Source organism: Scyliorhinus canicula, chromosome 5 (assembly GCF_902713615.1).
Source record: "Scyliorhinus canicula chromosome 5, sScyCan1.1, whole genome shotgun sequence".
Classification (NCBI taxonomy): Eukaryota; Metazoa; Chordata; class Chondrichthyes; order Carcharhiniformes; family Scyliorhinidae; genus Scyliorhinus; species Scyliorhinus canicula.
The window spans coordinates 128,544,918-128,567,172 of record NC_052150.1 but is presented as its reverse complement, the minus strand read 5'-3'; the positions used below and the strand labels follow the sequence as shown (position 1 = coordinate 128,567,172).

Genomic DNA, 22,255 nt, shown 5'->3' with positions numbered 1-22,255 from the left:
ATAAAGCAAGAACAAAGAAAAAGCATGATAGATACAGGAAAACCAGTAGATGTAATATACTTGCATTGCCTAAAGCCTTCGATAAGGTGCCCCACACAAGGCCATATAGAATAACAGCCCATGGTGTTGAGGGTAATATATTAGCATGGATAGGGGATAGCTAACTAGTAGAAGAAAAGAGAATTGAGCTAAGAGGGGCATTTTCAGTATGGTAATCTATAACTAGTGGAGTGCCACAGGAATCAGTGCTGGGGCCACAATTATTTACAATATATATTAATGACTTTCATGAGGGAAATGAATGCATTACTACCAAGTTTGTGGATGACACATAAATAGGTGGGATAGCAAGTGGTGTGAATGAAACATTAACGGGGGGGGGGTCTCACAGCACCCGCGGGTCCACCATGCCAACCTCTGCACCGTGCGGTCCTGTTCCGGCCACAACCACAGCCCACCTGCCTCACCGACCACCCATAAATTCCACTGACCGCGGAAGCCTCTGGCCACACGGCTGAAGGCTACAGCTAATTGGGAATTGGCAATCGTAGTTAAGTGAGCACTTCACAGATCCCAAGTGCATCCCGTGAGTAGGCGGGCCATGTAGCATGTGGAGTTTACTTCCGAGCATCCCAATCAGACCGTGATGCTTGAACACTGTGCCTGAACACTGCAGTAGGCAACACCACGAATGCAGCGGCCAACATCCGAACACCCAGGGGCTGGGCCCCAGCACCGGGGACATTTCCGCAACCAAAGGGTGGGATATGCACCAGGAAGGGTATCAGCGCCCAGTTTGCGGATGCCATGTTTGCCCGGGCAGAAAACTATATCAACTTTGACATGGTCCAGGCCCAACCGGATGCCCGGGCAGCAGGATTCTCCGCCATTTACGGGTTGTCCCAGTTCATGGGCTAATAGGTGGCATGCATGTCGCCTTGCACCAATCGGGCCGCCACGGGGTGCCCCACGTCAACAGGAACGGGTTCCACTCTCTGAACATGCAGCTTGATTATGATGATCATATGAAGATCATGCACATGTGTGCACGGCCTCTTTCAGAACCACCCCAGGATGGCCAGTTGGCTCTTGCTGGAATAAGGAGGACCCGAGGAGGATCTGGCTAATGACACCAATATGGAGGCCAGTGACCGATGCGGAGACCCGATACAACAAGCCCATGCAGCCACCTGGTCTTTAATTGAGCAGTGCATCAGACTGCTCAATATGTGGATCTGATGCCTCGTCTGCTCTAGTGATGCCTTGCATTACACTCCCCAGAGGATCTCCGGCTTTGTAGTAGTCTGCTGTGAAATCCAAAACCTGGCACAGCAGCTGGCCACAGGATAAGGATGGGGCGAGGTGGCACTGGACCAGGGAGGCTCTCACTTTCGCCCGCTTCACATAGGACACGGCCTCGTCCATCATTGCCTCTCTGCCAAGCCCCCCCCCCCCCCCCAGGGTGGGTCACGGTCGAGGGCAGGGCGTGATGATAGCCCGCAGAGTATGCGCATACTACCACAATCAGTCCACAGCAGCCGCCTTCTCCCTGACCCTGCACTCATACCTAGAGCAGCTTGACAACAAGGTCTCCTATGTCAGACTCCTATTCATTGACTTCAGCATCGCTTTCAACACCATAATCCTAGCCAATCTCATAGCAAAGCTCCAAAACCTAGCACTTGGCTCCTCCCAATCATCGATAGCGACTTCCGGACCCATAGACAACAATCAGTAAGGATAAACAACACCTCCTCCACGATAGTCCTCAATACCGGGACCCCGCAAGGCTGCATACTTATCCCCCTGCTATACTCCGTGTACACACATGATTATACACACGACTGTGCGGCAAAATTTGGATCCAACTCCCATCTACAAGTTTGCTGATGACACAACCGTAGTGGGTCGGATCTCGAAAAATGAGTCAAATTACAGAAGAGAGATAGAGAACCTGTTGGAGCGGTGTAACAGCAACAATCTCTTCCTCAATGCTAGCAAAACTAAAGATTTGGTCATTGACTTCAGGAAGCAACATATTGTACACACCCCTGTCTGCATCAATGGTGCCGAGGTGGAAATGGTTGATAGCTTCAAATTCCTAGGTGTGCACATCACCAACAATCTGTCCTGGTCCACCAACGTTGATGCTACCACCAAGAAAGCACACAGCACCTGTATTTTCTCAGAAACTAAGGAAATTCGGTATGTCCACATTGACTCTTACCAACTTTTACAGATGCACCAAAGAAAGCATCCTATCTGGTTGTATCACAGCCTGGTATGGCAACTGCTCAGCCCAAGACCATAAGAAACTCCAGAGAGTCGTGAACACAGCCCAGTCAATCACACGAACCCGCCTCCCATCCATTGACTCTGTCTACACCTCCCGCTGCCTTGGGAAAGCGAGCAGCATAATCAAAGACGCTCCCATATGGATTATTCACTCTTCCAACTTCTTCTATCGGGCAGGAGATACAAAAGTCTGAGAACACACACTACCAGATTCAAAAACAGTTTCTTCCCCGCTGTTATCAGACTCCTGAATAGCCCTCTTATGGACTGATCATCTTTTTAAAAATAAATTTAGAGTACCCAATTCATTTTTTCCAAATAAGGGGCAATTTAGCGTGGCCAATCCACCTACCCTGCACATCTTTGGGTTGTGGAGGCAAAACCCACGCAAACACGGGGAGAATGTATAACTCCACACAGACAGTGACGCAGAGCCAGGATCGAACCTGGGACCTCAGCGCCCTGAGGCAGCAGTGCTAATCACTGCGCCACCATGCTGCCTTTATGGACTGATATGACCTCTTCACATATCTTCTCTACTGGGTAGTACTACACTCCTCTATGCCTCACCCGATGCCTGTGTCTATGTATACATTGCGTATTTATGTATGCCCTATTTTGTTTTCATGTATGGCACGATCTGTCTGGACTACGCAGAACAATACTTTTCACTGTACCTTGGTACACATGACAATATAAACAAATCCAAATCCTGAGAGCTGAGCGCTGGTTGTCCTCATTTAATGTCATAGTCTGACCCTTACCTATCTGCTGAGTGCTCTCTCACACCCATTACCTACACATGGTGTGTCCGTGGAGGAGTCCAGGACCTCGATGTCGAGGGAGGTGCGGCTGAGGCATGGGACTGGTGCTCGGCCTTCATGGCGGAAGAAAGTGCCAGAGGCATCATATTGGTCAAGGTCAACAGATCTTAATGTTTTACATAAGTGTCCCCAACTGCCTCACTCTCCCCACCCCTCCATGATCCCCACTGCCAGTGCCCACTCAGGCCTAGCCTTCCGTGCTCTAACCTAGGTGTGTCCCCAGGATGTACATCAAAGGTGGAGGCAGCCTGCTTCTTACCGCATCCCAGCGTTCAATGCCCCTGGTGGGCATCCTCTGGGGACAGGGAGCCCAGCACAATGCTGGCGGCACATGCCCTGCCATGCTGCTCTGTACCGGGCACTGACTGCAAGACGTGTCATTGTCTGCGGGATGAAACACGAGGGAGCTGGTGGCTGTTTTTGTCGTTGCATAGGATGGCTCCGGGTTGACATTCTGTGCCCCCCCTCCTCCTGGTCGGTGTGCATAGGGCCCTGGGGTTCACCTCGGGACGGAGGGGCAGCTGGATCGTGCCCTGCCTGTGTCATCTGGCTGTGCCAGCCCTGGCGGCCCCCCACTTACCCCAGCGACCGGGCTCTACTCTGCAGTGCCTCGGCAATGCCCACCTGATACTAGGACATGCTCCGCAGTGCCTCGGCTATGCCCATCTGGGAATGGGACATGTTCCACAGCGCCTCATCAAGATCCAAGTGGTACTGGGTGACTTCCTCCAGCGACTGGGACATGCTGTCGAGGCATTCAGTCATGGCTGTCACCGACAGAGCCATGCCTTGGAAACATCCACTCATGCTGCCGCTGTTGCGTAGCAGACTTTCCCTGCGATCACCATCCTGTCAGTGTTGACCTCGGTGCCACGCTTTGCCAGTGCATTCTCCTGCACCCGTAGCCTCTTGGAGTCCTCCAATCGGCTATGGGTCTGCTGGAGTGTCGCTGACATCCCCATCTGAATATCAGCTCCAGGCTCAGCATCTGGGACCCAGCTGGGTCCTGGGATCCAGCAGATGTCTGCCTGCTCTCTTGCCTGGGTGTTCCTACCTACACCTAATGTGCATCAACAGCTGTGTGGTGCTCACCAGAATGTACCCCAGAAGCCTGTCCACTGCTGTCCCCCACCAAGGTGTGTCACTTCGCTGGTGGAGGATGGGGATGATAGAATGCCACGAAAATGGTGGCAACCTCGGAGCTCTCCTCCGAGGTCTTCTATTGGGGTGTGGCGAGGGTCGGGGGGGGGGGATGGACCGGCGCTGTCATCTTCAGGTCCTGTGGGAGAATGGACATGTGGTCAGTGGGAGGGATGAGTCAGCCTGTACGACATTAACAACTCACGTTTAACAGGACATCTGGGTGGGGGCCAGTGGACCCTCCCCTCTGCGTCATGCACCGACCTCTACGGTGGTCATTGCCCTGTCCTTGGCCACTCTCGCGACCTCCAGGGCTTGTTACTCATAGTGGATGAGGACTCTTATGTCTGACACCCTGCCGCCCGTCTGGGCCCTCTCCCGCCGGTTGTGAGTCAGGCGTCCAGTGAAACTCACGCCAGCAGCCCGGTGGAGATCTTTGACTTTTGCCGGCACCTGATGCCGGTCCCCCTGGTCGCGCTCCCCAAGCTGACTGCCACTGCCGCTTCTTCCCAGGCGACACTGGCTGCCCTGTGGTTGTCCCCCCGAGACGCTCAGTGGAATGGAGCATCCCGTCTAGCCTCGACCGCTTTGAGTAGTCTGCCCAGGTCTGCATCCCTAAATCATGGTACTCGTCGTCTCGGCAGCATGGCTGTGAGCTGAGTGGGTTGACTGTGCGGGATCTCCCCTCCCTTGTTAGCTGGGGGCTGGTGAGCGCGGTTCTGGCGAAGCAACCGGCGGGACGATGATTTGCGGCTACAAGCCCGTGGGGCCTCATTAAGTGGACCAATTAACATTTTATCGTGGTGACCGCCTCACCGGGCTGAGCGTCGGGAAGCTCGCAGCAATTGGTGGGATGGTAAATAGTGAGGATAGCCTTTGATTACAGGAGAATATATGATTAGCTGGTGAGATGGACTGATCAGTGGCAAATGGAATTCAATCCAGATAAGAGTGAGGTGATGTACTTGGGCAGGACAAACAAAGCAAGGGAATACATGATGAACAGCAGGACCCTGGGAAGCACCGAGGATCGGAGGACCTCCGTGTGCATGTACACTGGTCCTTTAACGTAGCAGAGGAGGTGGATACAGTGGTTAAGAAGGCAGATGGTGTACTTTCCTTTATTAGCTGAGGCATAGAGTTTAGAAGCAGGGAGGTTATGCTGGAGCAGTATAAAATGTTAGTTAGGCCACTGCTAGAATATTGTGTGCAGTTCTGGAATCCACATTAGAGGAGGGATGTGATAGCACTGGAAAGGGTGCAGAGATTTACCAAGATGTTACCAAATTATGAAGGGCCTAGCTAGAGTAGTCTTTTCCTCTTGGTAGAGGGGTACATAGTTTAAGGCACGGGGTAGGAGGTTTAGAGGGGATTTGAGGGGAAGCCTTTTTACCCAGAGGGTGGTGAGAGTCTGGAACTTTCTGCCTGAAAGGATGGTGGACGCAGAGACCCTCATAACATTTAAGAAGTATTTAGATGTGCACTTGCGATCCCAGGGCATACAAGGCATGGGCCAAGTTCTGGAAAATGGGATTAGAATGGTTAGGTGTTTGTTTTTGACCAGGGCAGACACGTTGGACCGAAGGGCATTTTCTGTGCTGTATGACTGGTTCCGGCTAGCTACCACACTTAGAAACCTTTCTGTTAAATTGCGCCCATAATGTAGGAAAATGTGAAGTTACGCACTTTGGTAGGAAAAATAAAGGAGCTGAATATCATTTTAATGGAGAGAGACTACAGAAAGTTGCAACACAGAGGGATTTGTGAGTCCTCATGCATAAATCACAAAAAGCTAGCATGTAAGTTCAGATAATTGGAAAGGCAAATTGAAATGGAGTATAAAAATAGGGAAGTCCTGCTACAACTATACTTTTTTTTAAAAAGCATTTTCTATAAATTTAGAGTACCCAGTTCATTTTTTCCAATTAAGGAGCAATTTAGCATTGCCAATCCACCTACCCTGCACATCTTTGTGTTGTGGGGGCGAAACCCACGCAAACACAGGGAGAATGTGCAAACACTACACGGACAGTGACCCAGAGCCAGGATCGAACCTGGGACCTCGGCGCCGTGAGTTAGCAATGCTAACCACTGCGCCACCGTGCTGCCCCCTGCTACAACTATACAAGGCACTAATCAGACAACACCTGGAATACTGTTATCCCCTTATCTAAGGAAAGATATATTGGCATTGGAGGCAGTCCAAAAAAGGTTCACTCGGTTGATCCTGGCTGTGCAGGGATTTTATTATGAGGAGAAGTTGAGTAAGTTGGGCCTGTACTCATTGGAGTTTAAAAGAATGATAGGTGATCTTATTGAGACATATAGGATTCTCAAGGGCTTGACAAGGCAGATGCTGAGAGATTGTACCTCTTTTGTGACAGTCTAGGGCCTGAAGACATAATCTCAGAGTAAGTGATTGCCCATTTAAGACCGAGCTGAGGAGAAATTTCTTCTCTCGGAGAATAGTGAATCTGTGGAATTCTTTGCTGCAGAGGCTGGGCCATTAAATATGTTCAAGGCTGAGGTAGGTTTTTAATCAGTGAGGGAATCGAGGATTATGGGATAAGGTGGGAAAGGTAGAGTTCAGGATTATCACATGAGATGAGCCATTATCTCATTGAATGGTGGAACAGACTATTTTTTTCAAAAATATTTTATTGAGGCATTTATAATTTTAACATTTTAAACAGAGAGATCCAACACACACAAAAACCCTACAATAACATAACCAACTCCACCCCATCCCTAAACGCTAACTACCTATACATTAGATTCACTGCCCTTATTCGTCACTTCCATGCCTCACTTGATGGACTGAATGGCCTACTTCTGTTCTGATGTCTTATTGTCTTAACAACCATTAATGAACCATCATAGATAAATAAAGAATTTTACTTGTCGCATTACCACTCCCTTTGGCCTTGCACCATAAGCTCTTTTGCCATATAATGTGTGTGTCCACCCCCCCCCCCCCCCCCTCTCCCAGGTCCCCCCCCCCCCCCCCACCCTGACCCCAGGGTTGCGCAGCCCTTTGGTTCTTCATTTTTTTTTTTTCCTGGCTTACTCCTCGTTGCTGCCTCAAACAGGTTTTGGAACAGGCCGATGAACTGCCCCCAAGTATCCAGGAAGCCTTCCTCTGACCCTTGGATGGCGTACTTAATCTTCTCCAAATTCCGAGAGGTCAGTGAGCCAGTCTGCAGCTTTGGGTGGTGCTGCCGGTCGCCAGCCGAGCAGGATTCTCCGGCGTGCGATTAGGGAAGCAAAAGCAAAGGCGTTGGCCCTCTTCCCCATGTGTAACTCTGGCTGCTCCGATACCCCGAACATTGCCACTATTGGGCATGGCTTCACCCTCACCCCCACAACCTTGGACATTGCCTCGGAGACGGCTGTCCAGAACCCAGCAAGCTTGGGACAAGCCCAAAACATGTAGGTGTGGTTTGCCGGGAACCTCTGGCGCAATTCACATTTGACCTCCACCTCCGGGAAGAACCTGCTCATTTGGGTTCTGGTCAGGGGCGCTTTGTGCACCACTTTGAGCTGCATTAGGCTTAGCCTTGTGCAGGAGGAGGTGGAGCTCACCCTGCTCAGTGCTTCGCTCCAGAGTCCCCATCCTACCTCTGTTCACAGTTCCTCCTCCCATTTTTGTCTGGTCTGGTCCCATCCAGTGGTGTTTGGGCTCTGTCCAGTAACTGTCCATATATTTTCCCACATAGCCCCTCCTTTTCGCTGCTTATGCCATTCAGTCCTCTAGAAGTGTGGTTTCTGGGGCCCCGCGGTATCCTACTGTCTCTTTGCGGAGGAAGTGCTTTATTTGAAGGTGCCTCAATTCCTGTCCTCTTGCCAATTTCCACTTCCTCATCAGTTCGGCCCGGAGGGTTGTTCCTTTACAGGATGCCTCCTCAATTTGTACCCAATCCGTGTCGGGTTCTTGTACCTATCCCCTCACTTTTTCTGCCGTTGCTGCCCAGTGGTTGTATTGTAGGTTCGGCAGAGCCAGGCCCCCTCTGACTTTCTCTCTTTGCAGTGTCGGTTTGGGAATTCTCAGGTTCTTGCCCCCCCCCCACACAAACGCCATGATTAGCCTGTCTATGTTTTGGAAAAAGGCCTTGGGGATGAAGATCGGGATGGATCTAAACAGGAAGAGGAACCTTGGCAGTACGTTCATCTTGATCGTCCGCACTCTTCCCGCCAGGGAGAGTGGGAGTGAGCCCCATCGTTGAAGGTCTTTTCTTACTTCCTCCACCAGGCTGGTCAGGTTCCACTTGTGGATCTGTGTCCAGTTTCTGGCTATCTGGATCCCCAGGTAACGGAATCTGTTCTGGGCCATTTTGAACGGGAGCCCCTTCAGCTCTGTCCCTACCCCTTTTGAGTAGTGGTTAGCCCTGTTACTTCACAGCGCCAGGGTCCCAGCTTGGGTCACTGTCTGTGCGGAGTCTGCAATCCTACTCGTGACAATAAAGATAATTATTATTCAATATTTTCACTGCTGTATAATATAAAAATAACTTGTAGAATTTTTTCACCATTCCAGAACTTATCAGAAAAGGCACAAAGAGCATTCACGTCAGTGGTCACCAGCAATACAACGAAGGAAGCATCCCTGATGGGCTACATCCTTCCAAACAGCTCACCCCTTCAGAAAGAGAAGATGCTGACACTGAGAGTGAAAGAAAAGTCCCTGCAAGCATCAACACACTCAATGGTAGTAAATTGAAACCTCCTAGCTTTAAATCAGCCAGTACAACAAAAAAGCTGGTGAAACAACAGAGTCCATCTTTGTTAGTTTGTAGCAGACATCAAAAAATACGATCTGAGCCTTCCCACCAATATGAAGAACATGGGGCAGGAGTAAAGTGCGGGAGATTCTCTCCTGCTGGTTCAAGCCGACCTGGAAGCGCCAAACCTGTGGTTGTAAACGGTACTGATAATGCTGGTCATAGGGTGCAAAGTGGTACCCAGTGCTCTGATATAATCACTTCTGTCTTGCATCCTCCTGCCTCCCCAAAACTCAAAAGTGATGGTTTCACATCAACAATTCCAGCCGGTGGAAATAACCACAATACTATTGAAAATGCATCTCCAGACAAGACTGCTACTTTGCAATCTCTTAACACCGAAAAGGGTTTATGCACCACGCTGAATCATCAGAGCTCCAATATTCTACTTATTCCTTTGGAAATCAGAGTACAAATAGTGGAAAAGGAGAGATTGCGAAAAGAGCTTTTTCGGAAGAAGAATAGGGCAGCGACAGTTATTCAGAGGGCGTGGAAAAGGTAGGAGCCCTTTAATATTAGGCTACTATGTTGTACTGCATCTGTCTGTTCTGTAACCAACAGCTTGTATTCATATAATACCTTTGACATCCAAAATGTGGGGAATTCCTGACTGGTCTAGACAACTGAGGGCATGTGTACCAATCATAGAATCCCTACAGTGCAGAAGGAGGCCATTCAGCCCATCCAAGTAGGCACTGACCCTTCAAGAAGAGCACTCCACCCATGTCCACTCCCCCATCCACCCTGCCCTATCTTCGTAATCCCATAATTTAACCTGCACATCCCTGGACACTAAGGGGCAGTTTATCATGGCCAATCCCCCATCTTTAGACTGGAAGGAAACTGGAGCACCTGGAAGAAACCCACACAGACACTGGGAGTAAGTTCAAACCCCACACAGACAGTGACCCAGGCCGAATTGAACTCGGGTTCCTGGCACTGTGAGGCAGCAGTGCTAACCACTGTGCCATCATGCCGCCCCTTTATCATGAAATAAGGAGAAAAGGGAATGCACAAGAGGCCCAAGTCACAGGAATGGAGAGTTCATGTGGAACGGGCTGTCGGACTGGAGAACATGGATAAGGAGGGGTGAGGCAAAGACTTTAAACCAAAAGGCCGAGAATTGTAAATTGGAGGTACTAGGGGTATATTGGCATGCATTCTAAAACACTCCCAATCCTAATAGGTCTCCTTCTTTAATCTTAGACAATCCTTAACTTCCTTTGTTAATCACAGTTGACTGACTTTTCTTTTCAGATTTTTGAGACTTAAAGGAATGTATAGTTGCTGCAAACTGTACAATAATTCGTTAAATCTATCCATTGACTATGTACCATCATATATTTTAATGTATTTTCCCAATCCACCTCAGCCAATTTGCCCCTCATACCACCATATTTTCACTTTGTTCAAAGTTAACATCCTGGCTACAGATTGAACTACCTCATTTACAAACAAAATGTAAAATTCTCTCATATTTTGGTTACTCATCCCTCAAGGTTCTTTTACAACAAGATTGTTAATCAGTCCTTTCTCGTTACACAATATGAGATCGGAAATAACCAGGGGCGGGATTCTCCCCTACCCGGCGTGACGGAGGGTCCCGGCGTAGGGGAGTGGCGCCAACCACTCGGGTAGGGCCTCCCCAAAGGTAGAGAATTCTTCCCACCTTTGGGGGCCAGCCCCGCGCCGGAGCGGTTGGCACCAGAAGACTGGCGCAAAAAACCGGCGCCCCCGGCAGCGGGGCTGGCCGAAAGGCTTTCGTCGGTCGGCGCATGCGCGATGTGGGGTTCTCTTCCGCTTCCGCCATGGCGAAGGCCGTGGCGGCCGCGGAGGAGAAATAGTGCATCCAGGGCACTGGCCCGGAGTCTGAGCGGGGGCCCCGATCGCGGCCCAGGCCACCGTGGGGGCACCCCCCGGGGTTCCAACCCCCCCCCCCCCCCCCCCCCCCCAGGACCCCGGGGCCCGCTCGCGCCACTGATCCCGCCGTTCCAGAGGTGGTTCAAACCTCGGCAGCGGGAGAGGCCTCCCAGCGGCGGGACTTCGGCCCATCCGGGCCGGAGAATCACCGCAGGGGCCTCTCCGATCGGAGTGGCGAGATTCCCGCCACCGCCACTTCCCGGGTGGCGGAGAATCTCTGACACGGCGGGGGCGGGATTTTCGGCGGCCCCAGGCGATTCTCCGACCCTGCCGGGGGTCGGAGAATTTCGCCCCTGATCTCCAGTGTGTTCCTTAGCATACTGCTCTCAAAGTCATCCCTAACGCACTTGAGAAACCCGTCCTCCACAGAATTAGTGCTCATTAGATTTACCCAGTCTATATGCAGATTGAAGTTACCCATGATAACTGTATTACCCAGCTACAGGTTTCTCTAATCTCATGATCAATACCATCCCCCAAACTACCACTACTGTTTGCTGGCCTATGAACAACAACTACCAATGTTTGCTGCCCCATGTTTCTTAGCTTCATCCAAACAGATTGCAGATTTTCTTCTTCTGAGCTGAGATCCTCCCTTATTGATGTAATGATCCCATTCCTTATTATCAGCACAACACCCCCATTTCCATTTCTTTTTTGCCTATCCTTCCTAGATGTTGAATATTATGTTCCTATTCAGTCACCCATTCCCCCTCTGCCTACATGCTCCTAACCTGTGATGCGACCACCTCCCTGAATGTGATATCCACGTAGTTCCCTACCTTGCAGATGCAATACAGTGACACCAGCCATTGCTCAAGCACTGAGACCCAGAGCTCTAGCTTCTGCAGCCAGCCACCCTTTCTGCAGATGTGTTCATCTAGGACACATGGTGCATCCTTAACATTTCACTTGGCGGAGCCGATCTGCCAAACTGTAACTTAAAAATGAAAGAGTACAATTAGAATAAGTGGAATAACTTAGCAGTTGCTCTCCAACCAACTTCTCCTGTACTGAAGTAAGAGCCAACTACTGGAGGCTGAAAATGGAGGAACAAGAAAGGAACACCTCCTGCCTCTATTCAGCTAACTCTCACCAAGCTGTCACATTTGCACCTTGTGCACCCAACGCAGCACTCAGTGCAGTCAAGGCAACACTGTAAAAGGCCTCTTTTTATGTTCCCTGGTAACAAATAATTTAATCTACTGAAAACCAATTTAACCTAGTTACTTAATTAAGCAGTTGCAGTTCTCTCAGAGAGCTTCTGTACCCCTGTTTTAATGCTGGAATTAAAATTTACTTTTAACTCGAGGAATAATGTTTACTTAAAATTGCTAAATTAATGAAAAATGTAGACTTTGGTTCATAGTAATTGAAACACTCTCACTCATGAGCATTTTGGTAGCTTTGCTAACTGTGCAGTCATGTCTGTCACTCACACAACTTGACTATGAACACTAGGCGACTTCCAGTGGCAGGGATGTGTCCAAAATAGCCCGCTAAAACCTGGAGGAGAAACCCCTCACCCTCCTCCAACACCATCAGGACAAAACATGCCAAGCGCAGCAGCTCCAGGGGCCGAAAGGACAGAAAAGACAGCTAAGGCCTGGAGAGAAGGAATGAGGTGATGGCAAGCACGGGGAGCGGCGAGTCCCTGGCCGCACCTGAACGAGACAGACCACCAGACTGCACACAGACCCCCCCCCCCCCTTTCCCTGGACGAAAGGATGAAGGGAGTTCCTTACACAGGAACTCAAGGAGGCCATTAAGGTGGAGATGATGGCAAAGGTCACACTGGCAGAGGCGTGATCAACCTGCAGGCAGCTATGGGAAAGGTGGCTGGAGATCCAGGACAGAATAATAAAGGAGCTAGAGAAGGCCTCGAGAGACCAGAGTGACTGGATCACCGCATTAGGGATGGAGATGGCAAGGTTGGTGACAACACAAGTGACACTAAGGAGAAAGGTGGAGGATCAGGAAAATCAATCGTGGCACCAGAACCTCCGCATAGTGGGCCTTCTGGAGAGAATCGAGGGCAGGAACCCCACCGAATATGTGGCCCAAATGTTGGGTAACCTGGTGGGAAGAGACAGCTTCCCCCAGCCGTCAGAAGTAGACAGAGCCGACGGGTCACTCCGGCCAAAGCCCAAGGCTGGGGTACAACCAAGGGTCATCATCATGAAGCTGCACCGGTACCAGGACCGGGAAATAATCCTGAACTGGGTCAGACAAGGTCCGGCAACTGGGAGGGTCAATCGATTAGGGTTGATCAGGACATTGGGGCAGAACTGGCCAAGAACCAGGTAGAATTCAACAAAGCCAAGGCAGCCCTCTATAAGAGCAGTGTGAAGTTCGGAATGCTGTACCCAGCCAAGCTCTGGGTCATCTTCCAGGGCAGAGAACATAACTTTACTGCACCGGTGGACACACACAAATTTGTTTGCAAACACGGGCTGAGAAGAGAGCAGCAGAACCAGTCATGAACCAGACACCCTAACACCCTGTGACATTGAGAAACTGTTTGTATGGGCCTCATTTTGAACGCTGGAGTTGAGTATCAGAAAGGAGGAGGCAAGAGCAGCAGGACGCATGAGGGTGTGAGGAGGAGGAAGAGGGAACAGACGCAGCGGTCGGGAGAGGTACAGCAGGAAGTACAGGCGAGGGGGAGGAGCCACGCACATCTCCCATCGGGGGAGGGTGCCTGGCGACGGGGAGCGAACACTACAAACTAGGGGGTATTAAGTGGGGTAAACGGAGGGGACACTCAGGGGCGAGGGGGGAAAGAGGGTGGGAAACAGATTCAGCAGGAAAACAGAGGGACGGGGGGGGGGGGGGGGCTCTAGGATGGCTACGACAGAACGCACATGGCAGCAAGAAACAAAAAGGCACCGCAAACAGCCACTTTGGATGGCCCCTAGCAAAGGGAAACCCCAAGAGTGCAGGGGCACGTCCACAAGGTAAGTATAGTTGATCCCACAGGAGGGGAGGACAGAAACCCCCCCATCCGAATTGTCACCTGGAACGTCAGGGGACTGAACTGCCCAGTGAAAAGATCCAGAGTCTGTGCTCAACTGAAAAGTATGAAGGCCGACATAGTAATCCTTATTGTTGTCACAAGTAGGCTCACATTAACACTGCAGTGAAGTTACTGTGAAAATCCCCTAGTCTTCCTCCAAGAGATGCACCTGATGGAGAGAAATCAACTGCTGTTAAGAAAGTGCTGGGTTGGTTCATGCTACGGGATGATAGCTGCGGGGGCTGGCCATGCTGCTCAATAAGAGAATGGTGTTTACAGCGATGAAGATGATTACAGACCCAGGGGGAATGATACGTCATGGTCAGTGGTGTCCTGGAAGGGTCACTATTGGTCCTTGTTAATGTGTATGCTTCCAACTGGAACGTTACGGAATTCATAAAGAAGACCATGGCAGAAATCCCCGACATAGACACACACCGACTTATCATGTGGGAGGACTTTAACTCCGTCCAGGACCCAGGAAACAGGCAGATCAAACCCCAAATCGGGGATAAAATCTAATATGACGAAGGAACTAGGCACATTCATGGAAAAGAGGGCAGTGGACCCATGGAGGTTCACACACCCATGGGAAATGATGTTCTGCTTCTTCTCCCAGGTACACAGGGTCTACACCAGGATCATCGTCTTCGTAGTGGGGAAAGCGGTGCTTCCAGGGGTAGTAAGAGCAGAATACTCCACAATCGTAACCTCCAGCCACGTTTCACACTACATGGATGTGAGGTTGGACATCAGTCGTGCCCAACACCTCCCCATGTAGGATGGACATGGCCCTCCTTGCCGATAAGGCATTTAGCAAAACTATATCACATGCCATGGACAGGTATGTTACCAATAACGGGAATTGGGATGTCACGTTCTGGGACGCGCTGAAGGCTGTGATTAGAGGAGAGACTATTGTGTACAAAGCGCGCAGAGACAGGAAGGGGAGGGTGATTAGGCAACAACTGGTTAACTCCATACTGGAGGTGGACTGGCGGTACTCCACAGCCCCAACCGTAGAGCTTCTGGCAGAGAGGGAAAGGCTACAAATGAACTTTGACCTGCTCTCTACCAGGAGCGCAGTGCACCAGCTCTGCCAGGCAAGGGGGACCTTCTAGGAACATGGGGACAAAGCCTGCTAGCTCACCAGCTGAGAAAGCAGGCAGCCACTAGGGAAATAGCACAGGTTACGGACAACAAAGACGGGCTAGTAGCCGAACTGGAAAAGATCATCGAGGTCTTTGAGGACTTCTACCAGATGGCGTACACCTCCGAGCCCCCCCGAGTGGACTCTAAGATGAAGCAGCTCCTTGATGGACTGGACATGTGAGTCTTGGGGGAAGATGGGAGACAGGGCCTGGAAGCACCATTACGGTTGGGGGAAGTTATGGAGAGTATCAATTTGATGCAAATGGGGAAGTTGCTGGGGCCAGATGGATTCCCAGCGGACTTTTACAAAAGATTCACGCCAGTAGTGGCCCTACGCCTGCGGGAGATGTTCACACACTCATTGGTAAGGAGCGGCTTGCCTCCAATACTGGCGCAAGCCTCAATATCACTGATACCCAAAAAAGACAAAGACCTGACTGAGGGCAGGCAGCTAACATCGAACATCAGGCGCCGCTGAACGTGACAATGACCCCATCTGGGGAGAGAACACCAGAAGTGATCATCCCCCTTGAACACAGAAAAGGCCTTTGACAGTGTTGAGTTTAAGTATCTCATAGAGTAACTGGAGCAGTTTGGGCTTGAATCAAGGTTCACCTCCTGATTGAAACTACTGTACAGCGCACCCATGGCGAGTGTCTGGACTAACACCACCAGCTCTAAGTACTTCCAGGTGCACAGAGGCATGATTCAGAGATGCCCACTATCACCGCTACTGCTCACCCTGGCAATCGAGCCCCTGGTGATAACCCTCAGAGCGGCAAAAGGCTGGAGACGTATCCAGAGGGGGAACAGAGAGCATAGAGTTTCACTCTGTGCGAATGACCTGCTCCTCTACGTCACGGACCCCCAAGCCAGTATGGATTTGGATTTGTTTATTGTCACATGTACCAAGGTGCAGTGAAAGGTATTGTTCTGCAAACAGTCCAGACAGATCATTCCATACATGAAAAAAAACATAGGACATACATAAATACACAATGTAAATACATAGACACAGGCATCAGGTGAAGCATGCAGTACTACTCAGTAGAGGAGATGTCTGAAGAGATCAGATCAGTCCATAAGAGGGCTATTCAGGAGTCAGGTAACAGCGGGGAAGAAGCTGTTTTTGAATCTGTTAGTGCGTGTTCTCAGACTTTTGTATCTCCTGCCTGATGGAAGAAGTTGGAAGAGTGAATAAGCCGGGTGGGAAGGGTCTTTGATTATGCTGCCCGCTTTCCCAAGGCAGCAGGACGTGTAGACTGAGTTAATGGATGGGGGGCGGGTTCACGTAATGCACCAGGCTGTGTTCATGACTCTCTGTCTTTGGCCGAGCTGTTCCTATACCAGGCTGTGATACATAAAGATATGATGCCTTCTATGATGCATCTGTAAAAGTTGGTAAGAGCCGATTTGGACAAGCCGAATTTCCTTAGTTTCTTGAGAAAGTATGGGCACTGTTTTGCTTTCTTGGCCGTAGCATAGATGTGGGTGGACCAGGACAGATTGTTGGTGATGTGCACACCTAGGAATTTGAAGCTATCAACCATCTCCACCTCAGCACCATTGATGCAGAAAGGGGGATGTACAATACTTTGCTTCCTGAAGTCAATGACCAGTTCCTTAGTTTTGCTGGCATTGAGGGAGAGATTGTTGTCATTACACCTCACCACCAGGTTCTCTATCTCTCTTCTGTAATTTGACTCATCATTCAAGATCCGACCCACTACGGTCGTGTCATCAGCAAACTTGTAGATGGGAGTTGGATCCAAATTTTGCCGCAAAGTCATGTGTATAATCGTATGTGTACAGGGAGTATAGCAGGGAGATAAGTATACAGCCTTGTGGGGTCCCGGTATTGAGGACTATCGTGGAGGAGGTGTCGTTTATCCTTACCGATTGTGGTCTCTGGGTCCAGAAGTCAAGGATCCAGTTGCAGATTGAGGAGCCAAGTCCTAGGTTTTGGAGCTTTGATATGAGCTTGGCTGGGATTATGGGTTGAAGATGGAGCTGAAGTCAATGAATAGGAGTCTGACGTAGGAGTCCTTGTTGTCGAGATGCTTCAGAGATGAGTGTAGGGACAGGTAGATGGCGTTTGCTGTGGACTGGTTGTGGTGATATGCGAATTGCAGTGGATCAAGGCATTCTGGGAGTATGGAGTTGATGTGTTGCATGATCAACCTCTCGAAGCATTTCATTATGATCGATGTCAAGGCCACCGGACGGTAGTTATTGAGGCACATTGCCTGGTTCACCAGTATGATGCTGGTCTTCTTGAAGCAAGGGGGAACCTCGGAAAGGAGTAGGGAGAGGTTGAAGAACACATCCACCAGCTGGTCCGTGCAGGATCTGAATGCATGACCAGGGACCCCCGTCAGGACCCATCGCTTTGAGGGTTCACTTTCAAGAAGGCTGATCTGACTTTGGAATCTGTGACGGTAGGTATGGGTGTGTCTGAGGCTATTGGGGCAATTGGCAATGGTTTGATGGTTTCCTGCTCGAACCAAGCATAGAATGGATTGAGTTCATCGGGGAGGGGTGTGCTGCTGCCGGAGATTCCACTCGGCTTCGCTTTGTAGCCCGTTAGAGTCCGTGACATTAGTCTGTGACTCTAGCTTAGTCTGATATTGTCTCTTGGCATCCCTGATGACTTTGTGGAGGCTGTACCTGGATTTTGTGTATAGGTCAGGGTCGCCTGCCTTGAACACCTCAGACCTGGTCTTCAGTAGGGAGTCAATCTCCCGATTAAGCCATGGTTCCCGGCTGGGGAACGTATGTACTACCTTCTTTGGCATGCAGTCTTCTACACACTTGCTGATGAAGTCTGTGACGGTGGTGGCATGCACCTTTAGGTTGGTCGCTGAGATCTTAAATATGAACCAGTCCATAGAATCCCAGCAGTCACGCAGGAGCTCTTCTGTTGCCTCGGACCAGCACTGCATGACCTTCTTAACCGGATTCTCCTGCTTAAGTTTCTGCCTGTATGCCGGGAGAAGGAGCACCGTCTTCTGGTCCGATTTTCCGAAGTGCGGTCAGGGGATGGATCAGTAGGCGCCCTTGATTTTTGTGTAGCATTGGTCGAGAGTGTGTTGGTGGAATTTTGGCAGTACACTCTTAAGGTTGGCCTGGTTGAAGCCCCCAGCCATGATGAGGGGGCTTCCGGGTGTTATGTTTCATTGTTATTTATAGCGGTGTACAATTCGTCGGGCGCCTTCTTCACTTCCGCCTGGGGTGGGATGTACACTGCTGTGATGATGGCTGAAGTGAACTCCCGTTGCAGCACTTCACAGTCAGCTATTCCAAGTCCGAGGAGCAGTAGGTCGCCAGGGTTGCCACGTCCGAGCACCAGGAAGAGTTGATGAGGAGGTAAACCCTTGCACCCTTTGCTTTGCCCGATGACGCCGTGCGGTGCATCCAGTATATTGAGAAGCATTCAAGTTGTATGACACAGTCTGGTGAAGCAGGGGTGAGCCATATCTCCGTGAAACAGAGCACACAGCAGTCTCTTACTTCCCTCTGAGAGATAAGTCTCGCAATAAGCTCGTCCAGCTTGTTTTCGATCACTTGGTCATTTGCCAGCGGAGATAGACTTGAAACCTCGTTGTTTTAGTGTCACCTGCAGACTGCCACATTTCCCTCGCTTCCTCAGTCGGCAGTTGCTTTTGGATGGTCCTGGAATCCAATGGGAGAAGTCTGAGCTTGTGGAAGGTAAGTGGTTGCATCTGGCAGGGTTCGGATGCTGGTTGCGATTTTGGGGTTGCTGGGGTGGGTGGGGGAGGGGGGGGGGAGGGGGCATGTTTGCGATCCAGTCGGGCTCCAGGGATCCGCGAATTCTGGTCTACCTTTCCAGGCGTTCAGGTCTTCGCATGGGGTCTTCGCTATTTTGGGAGTCTTCTGGGTTTAGATTGCAGGCAGGGGCTTCCTGGGTCAGGTTGGGCCGGGACCCGCGTTCAGTTCCAGGGTTGGTGGTCTGGTCGAACGCTCCTAGAATCGGGCCTTGGAGTAGGCCTGATCGGGCCTTCATGTAGATTCTTCTTTCCTCCAACTGCCGGTAAGTCAGGGCACTGAGTGGGCCTCTCTGGGTTGGGTTGGGTCAGGCCGGGTCTCGTGGTCGGGGGCCGAGTCGAGCTTTCCGGCAGCTAGATCCAGGCCAGGGTGGGTCGGGCGCTACGAGGGCTGGGTAGAGTCCTGCGCAAAATTCCAGTTTGGGCGTCAGTTGCTTCCAGGTCAAGGCCAGGGTCGGGTCATTGGAGGAGTCCTGTCCGCTCCAGTAGGGTCGGATCATTGGGCCAGTCCACGGATGTCTAAGGATCTTCAGACCTGCAAGGGAACATAGGAAGGGATCATGAAGCTGTTAAAGGTGTTCAGAGTCTTCTTGGGCTACAAACTCAACCTATCAAAAGTGAGATCTTCCAGGGCAGCACGGTGGCCTAGTGGTTAGCAGAACCGCCTCACGGCGCTGGGATCCCAGGTTTGATTCCGGCTCTGGGTCACTGTCCGTGTGGAGTTTGCACATCTCCCCGTGTCTGCGTTGGTTTCGCCCCCACAACCCAAAAATGTGCAGAGTAGCTGGATTGGCCACGCTAAATTGGCCCTTAATTGGAAAAAATAATTGGGTAATCTAAATTTTTTTTTTTTTTTAAAGTGAGATCTTCCCGATGAACCTGCAAGGGAGAGGGACAGAGCTGGAGGGACTACTGTTCAGTCAAGCCCAAAGCAAACACACCTGGGGATCCAAATTGCGCAGGACTGGACGCAGTCCACAAATGGAACCTGACGAGTCTGGTGGAGGAAGTTAAAAGGGACCTGCAGATGTGGAACACACTTCCACTTTCACTGGCAGGGAGAGTGCAGACGATTAAAATGAACGTACTGTCCAGGTTCCTCTTGTTCAGATCCCTCCTGATTTCCATCCCCAAGGTCTTCTTCAATACTGTAGATAAACAGCGTTTGTGTACGGGGGAATAACCCGAGGATCCAAAAAAAAAGGTCCTACAAAGGAAAAGAAGTATGGGAGGCCTGGCCCTCCAAAACCTCCAAATCTGATGGGTGGCCACATCAGAAAGACTGAGGGGACGGGTGAAGGAACCAGGAGCAGAATGGGTGAGGATGGAGGAAAGTTCCTGCATAGGGACTAGCGTCCGAGCCCTAGTCACAGCCGCACTCCCATCCCCTCCGACCAAACGCTCAAAAAGCGCAGTGGTGGTAGCCAAGCTCCGAACATGGTATCAAATGAGACAACACTTCGGCCTACCTGAAATGTCCACTATGGCCCCCATTTGTAACAACCACAGATACACGCCCGCAACAATGGATGCCACCTTCAAAAGGTGGAGACAGACAAGGGGATATAGATGGTTAGCGACATGTACACAGACGGCAGACTAGCAGCTCTGAAGGAACTCATGGAAAGGTTCCAATTACATAAAGGGAATAATATGAGGAATATTCAGGCCAAGAACTTCCTCCGTAGGGAAACGATGATGGACGCCCGGACACTCACTAGTTAAGGAACTGTTGGACGCTGGGGACTTGTACGGACGACTGTTAGAAGAGGTCCCCCCCCACCCGGACGAGACAAGGGAAAAATAGGACGACAAACTGGGGATGGGCAGGAGGAGGACTCTGGATAGAAGCATTAACAGGGCTAACTTCACCTCCAAATACACAGGAGGCCCAGCCAAACACACCCACATGGTTTGGGCCTGCCCCAGACTTGTCGGGTTCTGAACGACCTTCTTTGAGGCAATGTCCAAGGTTGTGGGGGTGAGAGTGGAGCCATGCCCAAACGTGACGGTTTTCGGAGCTTCAGATCAGCCAGAACACTCTATGGGGAGGGAAGGTCGTTCTCTAGCCTTTGTCTTCCTAAACGCCCGTTGAAGAATCTTGCTCCGCTGACGATCGGCAGCACCACCTAAAGCTGCAGATTGGCTGTCCAATGAGTCGGAATTCCATCAACTGGAGAAGACAAAATTTGCCATCCTTGGGACGAAGAGGGCTTCCACAAGACGTGGAAGCCATTCACCAACTTGTTCCAAGACTTTTTTGTAGCCAGCAACCAGTAGAGAAGGGGGAAGGGGGGGGGGGGGGGGGGTAGGCACAGCCGAGCCACCGATGGCAAAGGGAAGGGAGGGAGGAAGGGAACGGGAGAGGTGGGGGGAGTGCAAAAGCCCATTAAAAAGACAGCTGGACACAAGCGGCATTGCAGCAGGTGATAGGCCTGAAGGCAAGCAGGAAAAGGCAAAGGGAGCAGCAATATGCTGGGCAAGACGAGCTAGGGCCAACACTGGGCAGCCCAACTAAGTCGGAGAGGCCAAAGGGGGCCGACTGCCGCAGTGGGGATGGAGGACAACATGTAAATTTGTATAATGATCCTGCTTTGTTTATATTGTTTTTGTTTTTTTCCACTTGTTCTTCTTTGGCTTATCTCTCTCATTTGTAATTTATAATTTTTCTTTGGTTGCTTATCTCAATACTATGCGCAGTGATGAAACTTGTAAATTTAAAGTACGAACTGGAATGTGTGACATGAAAATATAAAAACCAATAACCATTTTTTTAAAAACTGTGAACTACCAGCTGAACAAAATCGGTATGTGTCCCCTGTGTCACTAGACTCCCCGAGAAACTGAGAGCAATTAGATTGCTGTCTTTCCAATGGCTGACCGTGCATTTATAGCAGAGTGGTCCCACAGATTTAAATGCAGTTCTTCAGAGACATCCAGTGAGAACAGAAATGGAGAATGTATCAAACTACGGACTACTTTTAGTGTTTTGTTGAGTAAGTGACCTTTCAGCTTCCTGGTCACTGGAAACCCGACAGCTGAGCTATATTCTGATGAACATCGTTGATGTCTGACGGATATGTGATTCCTGTCTGACAGCAACGTGTTTTAACTTTTCCTTGCTCAATTAGGGATGGATGACAAATAGCAGTCTAGCTTGTGACACCCACACTCTTAGCCATCGCTGCAATTTTAATGGTACTCGGTGTTGTGTGGCTGTAAAAATAAACAGCATCAATATGCCGCATGTCTGATCAATTCACCACATGTGACAAGTGGCAAATTTATTGGACACCAAAGGTGGCCAAAAGAATTGAAAAGATTTTTCATGTTACTTTTCCATAA

General features: G+C 50.4%; 1 protein-coding gene across 15 annotated transcripts in view; it reads left to right on the top strand.

Annotated features, from left to right (window-relative positions):
• invs (inversin) overlaps positions 1–22,255 on the top strand; it is a 433,677-nt gene that overhangs the window by 315,649 nt on the left and 95,773 nt on the right. For all 15 annotated transcript variants that reach the window (XM_038797635.1, XM_038797640.1, XM_038797627.1 and 12 more), the window contains one exon: positions 8,794–9,535. In XM_038797635.1, the coding sequence (XP_038653563.1) occupies positions 8,794–9,535 (742 nt within the window). The remainder of the gene's footprint in view (positions 1–8,793; positions 9,536–22,255) is intronic.